This window comes from Wasmannia auropunctata, unplaced genomic scaffold (genome assembly GCF_000956235.1).
Source record: "Wasmannia auropunctata unplaced genomic scaffold, wasmannia.A_1.0 LD336069.1, whole genome shotgun sequence".
NCBI lineage: Eukaryota > Metazoa > Arthropoda > Insecta > Hymenoptera > Formicidae > Wasmannia > Wasmannia auropunctata.
In genome coordinates this window covers 803,919-812,230 of record NW_012026821.1, presented here as the reverse complement: position 1 = coordinate 812,230, position 8,312 = coordinate 803,919, and the positions used below count along the sequence as shown (strand labels likewise).

The 8,312-nt window shown below is 36.0% G+C and overlaps 3 protein-coding genes across 10 annotated transcripts in view; 1 reads left to right on the top strand and 2 right to left on the bottom strand.

The window, feature by feature from the left end:
* LOC105450013 overlaps positions 1-3,496 on the bottom strand; it is a 29,725-nt gene extending 26,229 nt beyond the window's left edge. The window contains exons 1-4 of one of the 2 annotated variants that reach the window (XM_011689564.1): positions 3,459-3,496; positions 2,375-2,617; positions 1,965-2,288; positions 1,606-1,837 (exon numbers count right to left, since the gene is read on the bottom strand). In XM_011689564.1, the coding sequence (XP_011687866.1) occupies positions 1,606-1,837; positions 1,965-2,288; positions 2,375-2,538 (720 nt within the window). In that variant the 5' untranslated portion in view covers positions 2,539-2,617; positions 3,459-3,496. Of the gene's footprint in view, positions 1-1,605; positions 1,838-1,964; positions 2,289-2,374; positions 2,893-3,458 lie in introns of those variants that run through there. The other variant, XM_011689563.1, reaches the window with a different exon arrangement.
* On the top strand, positions 3,485-5,398 carry LOC105450014 (UPF0454 protein C12orf49 homolog). Of its 4 annotated transcripts, XM_011689571.1 has the most exons (5): positions 3,485-3,618; positions 3,764-3,972; positions 4,082-4,309; positions 4,670-4,885; positions 5,030-5,398. In XM_011689571.1, exons 2-5 carry the CDS (start codon positions 3,862-3,864, stop codon positions 5,369-5,371), a joined length of 897 nt encoding a protein of 298 aa, XP_011687873.1. In that variant the 5' UTR covers positions 3,485-3,618; positions 3,764-3,861; the 3' UTR covers positions 5,372-5,398. The 4 variants fall into 4 exon arrangements, with proteins under 4 accessions (XP_011687873.1, XP_011687872.1, XP_011687874.1 ...); XM_011689570.1 differs by having other exon boundaries at positions 3,485-3,972; XM_011689572.1 differs by lacking the exon at positions 3,485-3,618 and having other exon boundaries at positions 3,879-3,976.
* An 8-nt stretch (positions 5,399-5,406) lies between these two features.
* LOC105450016 (phytanoyl-CoA dioxygenase, peroxisomal-like) overlaps positions 5,407-8,312 on the bottom strand; it is a 40,912-nt gene continuing 38,006 nt past the window's right edge. For all 4 annotated transcript variants that reach the window (XM_011689577.1, XM_011689579.1, XM_011689578.1 and 1 more), the window contains 5 exons: positions 7,187-7,397; positions 6,312-6,551; positions 6,035-6,239; positions 5,779-5,943; positions 5,407-5,662 (listed from right to left, as the gene is read on the bottom strand). In XM_011689577.1, the coding sequence (XP_011687879.1) occupies positions 5,525-5,662; positions 5,779-5,943; positions 6,035-6,239; positions 6,312-6,551; positions 7,187-7,329 (891 nt within the window). In that variant the 5' untranslated portion in view covers positions 7,330-7,397 and the 3' untranslated portion in view covers positions 5,407-5,524. The remainder of the gene's footprint in view (positions 5,663-5,778; positions 5,944-6,034; positions 6,240-6,311; positions 6,552-7,186; positions 7,398-8,312) is intronic.

Below are 8,312 nucleotides of genomic sequence, written 5' to 3'. Positions count from 1 at the left end.
TGTACCTTCGAACCTAACTAATAATGTACTTTATATTAAATTTTGACCGATTTTAGTATACGCTTGGAAAAAAATTCCTAAAATTGGCCTTTATTTTGTACGTCCATGGTGGTCTTACCCCTTAATGCCCACAACGATCACAACTATGACCGTAATCTTTGCCGTTCCACTTGCTTATGGATAGAAAAGCAAACGACGAAACGACCGCGTTGACATTCACTTACGAATCATGAGTGTCGTGAGTTCGACGCGATCGCGATTAACTCTAGACTACCACCTGGGTAAAATTTACTCGGACTATTTCTGAAGTGCGTGCCATTCCGACAGGGTTGAAAAAACTTACAAGTGTTCTCTACAACCTTTTATCATAAGCCACGTCATTCCACTTAATTGGTACTGCCATTCCAGCAACGCGTAAAAAGTGAAGCCATGTATTTTTCTTTTGAAAATACCACTAATGTTCTTTTAGAAACTATGCTTTACTTTTTTTATTCGCCTCTGAAAAGAACTGCGATGTAAAAGAAAAATCATCTTTTTCGGAAAAGATATAAAAGCTGATTTACATTTTTGCAAATTGTTCATGTCCTTAAGATCTTTGAATGTTACTATCCATTCAGTCACCTTTCTTACTGTCTGACGTATAGATTTAAAAAAAAGTTCTAAATCGATGCATTTGAACCGAAGTTACGCAACAAAATAAGTAGGCCGGGTAAATTTTACCCGATATGGTAAATTTGAGTGGTAAATATGAACTGCGTTCCGACAACACAACAGCCACTGTTCCCTTTGGACGCTTATACGCTTATAGCACTCGCGCTTTTGTTGCCCTACCTCGATAAAATAATTAGTAAGCACGAGTCATGACGTAATAATGACGTCATGAATGCCTTTCATGAGCGCTTATAACGCCAAAGGGAACGGTATAAGCGAAGCTTATAAGCGCTTACGGCGCGTGAGCGTCCAAAAGGAACGCACCCCATGGTGTGGTAGTCTAGGATAATGCCAGATATGACGTTTTGAACGCGACCACAACGATCACGGGCGTTATGTGGAACAGGATTGTAAGGCGTCGCAAACGTTGCGGGCCTTAAGTGAAAAGTGAAAGTGAACGCATCCATTGTGTAATGATATCCTTCTTTTACGTTTATGAATGAAAGAGATGCTACGTTGCTATTCAGCCGACGCGACGATGCGTAATGAAGGATTTATCCGCCATTATTTAAAGGATTTTAAGTTTGTTCAGCAATGCTTTTTTTTAAAAAGATACCGACATATGTTTATCATTTTTGGAAGAAATTGGAAAACGTGTTCTACATATGTATAGATCTATTGTAAAAATTGAAATCTTTATATCTTAAATTTTATGACGATGGCCGTTTCACAAAACCCATTTTGACATTTTATTTTTTTCTGTAGTCACAAAATCGTACATAAAACGCAATTCAATTTATTACTATTCATTTCCAACAAATGTACAAAGTGACATTAATAAATATACAAAATAGTAATAAAACACACTTAAATATATTATAGTGATATAATTGATTACGTTTTACTTTATAGGAATTTATGTTGAAATCCCTCGTTTTATATAATAATACGTACTTTTTTTGTCCGCTCTGTCATATTTGACTGTTCTTCGTCAGACAATGCTCGCGTGAATGAAAAAACTGCAGATGCGTTCAACGCTTGGTTTTTTTCGTCTTGAAGAAATTCGGAAAGTTCCGTTCCGGCAGAAGACTGACTCAAATCTGATACCCGCGATTTATCTACGTCGGATAATTTTGCTTCGTGTGTTAAATGTGCCGAATGTGCTGTTTGTGAAATATGACCTGGTCTGCGAAGTAATTTAAAGAATTTTCGCTTGTACAATAATATAATATGTGTACGCGCGAATTATGCATAGGCGTGAGATATAAATATAGCTCTGCATTAGCAAATAAAAAGTTTATGTGTACGCTTACAATATCGTAACTTTTCCGCTAACGTTTCGATGATCATCTAATAATACAAAAATCTTCAAATCAGTCGTATTATACAGCGTGGTAGCATCGTTCCATGTTGAATTATCACTCCCAACGACAGAAGGTGCAAATGCCGCTGTCGCAGTCATATCATAATACGCACTGTTAACAGTGTTACTTTTGGTCGAATATTTTCGCAATATTTCGTAAAATTGCAGACTGTCTGGTATCTCGGAGCCTTGATTATTCGCGAACAGTGTCGGCTCGTCGGTACTCTCTATCACTTGCAACGTCGAGTTACGCATCGTGGAATAAAACGATTTACTGAAAAAATAAATATATAGATGAAAAAGGCACTTTCTATTCGAAGTAGAGATAAACGTATATCCTTCCGTAAACACATAATATACTTCTCAAATTCAATTGAATAATTATCCACGTCGAAATATCTCAGAGTGATATCTATGGAGTTCTGATCTTTCTTGCCCAGATGAACCGCGGACCAAGTAATAATTGTTAAGACAATTAAAAATGTGGCAAATGATATCAACCATTGGGTCAGTCCAAAAGCCATAACAAAATTTTTTCTCTTAAAAGGCAACCTTACACACGAATTGTCCTGTCAATTAATTCTTTCCTGTTTCTCTTATGCTCTGCGGGAAAAAGACTCGACATTTTAAAACAAAAAATAATCTGCTGCAATATGCACGTCAAATGAATTGATACAGACGAATTTGATATATAGATTTGGGATATAACATAGGTAAAATATTTATAGGTAAAACAATTCTGATGATTTATAATGCGATACAATTAATACCTATGCAATGGTATGACGGATAATAAAATTGCAGTAATTAATTAATGAAAGTTTGCATAATTATAATAAATGAGTGTGCAATAAATAAAATTAAATTTATAAGAATTAAAAATATTATGTAAGATTCCAAAATAAATTAGCCAATTTATTTTGGAATCTTTGTTATATATTTATATTTAGTTATATTTAGAATATTTGTTATAGTTTTTCGTCTAGGATTTTAAGAGGCGATACGCGTCTGGAAAGTCGGAATTACAGTTTGCAAATTGTCTGCACGGAATTGAAATTTAAAAATCCTTTCACAGGATTGAAATAGACAGGATTAAAATGTAATAGTGGGATGAAGAAATTTGTAGTAAAAACGAAAAAAAAAAGAAAATAAATTTTTAATTTTTTACTACAAATTCCTTCGTCCGATCTCTATACATTTCGTGTCTATTTCAATTTTGTGAAAGGATTTCAATTCCGTTCAGTTAGTTTGCAAACTATGATTCCGACCTTTCAGCAAACAGCAAGAGCCAATAAAAAAAAATTTTTCTTAATTATAGAAATTGATTAGTGAAAAGGCGCAAGCGCAATGTTCTATACAAGTGGCGATATCTACCGCAACACCTCGGAACACGCGCGGATTGTTCAACAAGTTAATGAACTCAATGGGTATATGTCAGACGTACGTCACATCGCCATGCATCGCAGATTCGCAGTATCGCAGTCATCGCACGCATCACCGCGTGCATCGTTTCGCTCGCTTGTATTTAACTCGGTTCTATCGACGAGACGGCAATCGAAGCCGTTCCACGTGCTCATCCTCGTCGTGACGATGAAACCGACAACGTACGTGTGCGCAACAAAACAATGTTAATAGTGATCCACGACTTTTATAACAAAAACAAAAATCTAACCTCCTCATCCTCCTTGCATTGATCTCTGTGGATCTGTGATTGCATTTCGATGTTCATATCGCGAATCCTTCTCGCAGTATCCTGTGCGGCACGATGATCATCCCACGAGTACCATATCCGGAGACATGAAGTGGTTTTGGTGAGAAGGAGCGTGTATAAGCAGAACGTAGGAAGGATGCCAAGCTGCACGAGTCTGATCAGATTGCTTAGACGACGTCTCGTTCTTGGACTCATCTTCGCCCTGTCGCTGACGTATTGTGCCTTTTCGTTGCTCCGAAATGAAAAGGCAGGTGCATTTATATCGTCTAGGTCAGATTATGTCTCGATAATCCGACTGCAGCCACACGATATCGTTATAACTCTCATTACAGAAGGCTTTGCCATTTTCTTTACAGAGAGGACCGCATCTGGACAATGATCTCGATATGGATCCCATGATGATTAATGATAACAATGACATGATACCCGACGATAATACGCTAGAAGAGCTAAGAGCGTCTGACAAGCCTCCATTGTGGCAGATGGAAATACTTGATCAAGCAGCTAGCGATAACGCAGGAAATATAGAGGCTAATTTAAATGACAGCGACGCTTCTACTCAATCTTGTCGTAATTCTATTCAAGTGAGCATTTATATCTTATTAATACGTTGACTGCTCAATATAAATTGTTAACAATCTGTAGTTGAATGCAGACTGTTTGATTTCTTTAGAAAGGAAAATAATTGTATTGTGAATTTTAATGAAGAATAAATATATAATTAAGTAGTATATTAAAATATTTCAACTAACATGCTGATATAAAAGTGACATCGAAAACCAATCTAACTGTACAATGGCAGTCAATGTATTAAATAAATTTATTTAATATTTTATATAAATTTATATTATATAAATTTTATATAAATTTATATTCCATTTTATATTGACGAGCACTTTATAATATATATTTCAATATATTATATTTATAATATATATTATTAGGGAAGAGGCTTGATAGTTGATGATCGCGGCGTAGTATGCTCGAGACACGAAGTTCTGTCTAATGGATGTTGTGCGATAGAGCCAAGAAAGGCGCCAAAAAACGAAGGGTCATTGTCTATGGCTAGAAGAGAAAGATACAGTTGTAAAACGTGTAATCCTCAAGGATGCTGTACTATTTACGAATATTGCGTTTCCTGTTGCCTGCACCCTGATAAGGTAAGTTTTTTTATTAATTCTATAAAACTTTCGTCTTTTTTAAGCTTACTTAACATATTTAAAGCTATGCACCTAAAATATAAAAAAATATAATTACATTTAGAAAAATATTGCCATGTTTATCACGATTTAAATTTGTTTCAGCAAATTAGAGGTCGAAAGGACGTGTTGACGGGCTCCGCGAAAGTACAAAAAAACGTAGGGAGAACGCCCGTTCGCAATTCGGATCGCTTCCAGATTTGTCTGGCCGCCTGTCGCACCTCAAGCTCCAGTGTACGGCACGAGAACACTTATAAGGATCCCCTCGCGAAGCATTGTTATACCCCGCAACGATATCGGCGCAATATTAACTCATTAAATAATAACGGCGACAATCCCGCCGTTGTCGTTACTTCTTTTTCTGTGGTAACGTTACTTACCTACCCTTCATCCGGATCTTATTCCTATTTAACCAATCCTATAATATTGTCTTCGATCTTGTACTAACGTTGTCTAATTATTATTTTATCGTGGAATAACAATTATCCTGATATCATAAATATATTCATCAATATATCTTGATCACTACTATGTACCATATACATATCAGTGGTCTTGATATAATAGCGTGATATCAAGCGTTTGATTTTCAAACGTTTTTTAATAAGAGGATCGAAGACCGCGCACGAGCGAAGATTTGTAGCGCCATATATCCGCGTATTTGATCTCTAAACCGGGATATTTTTTCCGCGCCAGCTCTGTAATCTCATTCCTGATGGTGTCTTGAATTGGATCATCCTAAAACAAACGTGCAAAAATGTGAATACATTTTATTTATTACATCTTTTTTAGATTCGCGATGAAACTGGTAATTACTTGTATACGTACATCGATAATATTACTTGTATACGTACATCGATAATATTACACTCTGCTGCTGCGTAATGGCAGGAAATCGCCCGTCTTGTTCTCTTAGATTTGTTAATGCCGGATCCGTGAATGAGTAACGGATGGAAGAATACCGTATCGCCGGGTTGCATCTCGAGATTCACCCAACGGTTGTATAGCGGAGGCAATTTCTTCATAACAATAGAACGTTAATTTATTAGAAACGATATTCAAAATTATATAAAATCTCGATAAAAAGATAAACTAAGGAGAATATCTTACCTGTATGCCATGATAAAATTTGTTCACCACTCCTTCCTCCTTTGGAGGATAACCATGCGGGAACAAGTATCCCATAGTGTGTGATCCAGGCGCTACAAAGAGACATCCATTTTCGCTGTCGCAGGGTTCCATGGCTGTCCATGAAGCAACTATATGATCGGCTGGTCGTAACGGGAAATAGTACAGGTCTTGATGCGGCGGGTGTCTAAGAGAATACATCACGTTGCATCAAATAACACTGCACACCGATATTACAAGATTTTTTTTTAAAGATTACCTCGAACTTCCAAACCCGATGTCGGGTGGCTTCGCAATGAGCATACTATGTATCGCCATGATATTTGGTCCCGTAAAACACTCGACGATGTCAAGGACCTTCTCGTGTTCGAAGTATTTGCGGAATACCTCATCCGTATGTATATCTTGTATTTTATTTACTGATTTTCTGTCTTTTACATCGTACATTATTATCATTCCCATGTCTCGTGGAATCTTGCCTTCGACGATTTCGTCAAATCTAAACAATAAGACAATTTTATTCGAGTACTTGAACATAATTTTTAAAACAGCTTTTTGATCCCTTTTATGGCAAAAATATCAAGACTATACCATTGTCATTGCCACTGAAATTGGCACAAGTAGTTGAAACCTATAAAAATGGAGTTCTCTTCATATCTGCAATTTATTGTACACCGATATTTCAGATATTCCTTATTGAATGACTGGCCATCTGTGATATAACCGATCGCAATATTTGCGCGCACGTTAATATCAGTCAGCAAATTTACTGAACATCAAACAGTTCAATAAACACTGCCAGATTACCGAGCTACTCATAGTGGACCGGCCACAAGATTATTCTGATTAATGTCTTCGTAGAAATTTTCAGTTTGAAAACTTTTAATACCCGCGCGTTTGCATATCTACGTACATTAAATAAATATTATTTTATGCGTTTTGCAAAAACTGCAATAATCAAAGGAAAACCAGCAGCAACTGCTATATATATATATATGTTTGACATACGCGGAAGATTTTCTCCATATAAATTCACTGTACGAAGCTAGATTTCCAGCAATTAGCTTGAAATGATAAAAAAGAAATAACATCGCGATGGACGTTTAATGCGCTCGTATTACAAGCTAGATATACCTTTCGTGACATTTATCGAGCACATCTTGCGATATGAGGCGGGGAAATACTATATATCCGTTCTTCTCGTAAAATATCCTTTGTTGAACCGTAAGACGTTTGAGAATATCCTTCGTGTAACGAAAATCGTGTAACGAAGTCATTATTGAATTTTTTATTCGTTGCTCTTGAAATCGATTTAGCAACTTCTCTTCCGTTTGCTGTTGTTATTCTGAAACAAACAAAATTTACTTAAGCTATTATTTTTAAAAATCATCTTTTTCATAAAAAACACAAATCATCTGTTCATTAATAAAGATGTTCGTCATACAGAAAACATATATAACGCAAGAAATATTTTTTTGACAAATTTCCAATTTATTGAAGAATAAGAGCATGCGTGTGAGAAACAAAAAAGAATGGCTAATGTCATTTCCATCCACATCTGTATCATCATTGATGATTATCGATTCGCGAGGGCCGCATATCTATTTACGAAGCCATTCAAACTTGTTGCATTGTGTCACGTATTTCCCAGAATTTTCACGAATTGTTTAAACAAATATAATGCAGCGCGAAAAGGCATCGTTTCATCCTGGTCTCTCTCGCAATTTTCACTTTATGAATATTTATCGTGTTCGTTGAGGGAGTACCGTGTTACGCAGTGGCTTTAGTAAGCATTCCATTACAATCCATAAATTAGTAGATTAGTCATAGAAATCGGTGCTTACCTTTAGCCATTTTTTTTAATAATGGAATTCTTTTACGTTTTATTATAAGCGAAAAAAAAAGATATCAGTTATATATCAGTTTTTTTATTCAATAACTAAAACGCATACATGCTTTAGAAAATTTTCTTTTATTTTAAGTTACGCAAATGTATATAATACGTTTTGTCTCGATCGTACTTCTGAAAGAACATAGCAAATCTTGATTCCTTGACTTTGCCAAAAAGGATAGATCGGTATTTTCTTAAATGGGCTCGTAAAACTAATCCTAATGGGGGAAGAGGGAGAGGGATTTAAAAGGACTCGAAGGAACGTTACGGTTGGAAAATGCCTATATGATATTGTCAGATTCTGCAACGCGTCGGATTTTGCACTCAACTCGATCCACGTACTTATACCTGTCGAAACAGATTACACGC

Bases quoted from the DNA above. Each gene is read 5' to 3' on its own strand.
- LOC105450014 (XM_011689571.1), top strand. From the start codon at position 3,862: ATGCCAAGCTGCACGAGTCTGATCAGATTGCTTAGACGACGTCTCGTT. The intron at 3,973-4,081 runs GCAGGTGCATTT...TTTTCTTTACAG, and splicing joins CGTTGCTCCGAAATGAAAAG to AGAGGACCGCATCTGGACAA. The intron at 4,310-4,669 runs GTGAGCATTTAT...ATATATTATTAG, and splicing joins CTTGTCGTAATTCTATTCAA to GGAAGAGGCTTGATAGTTGA.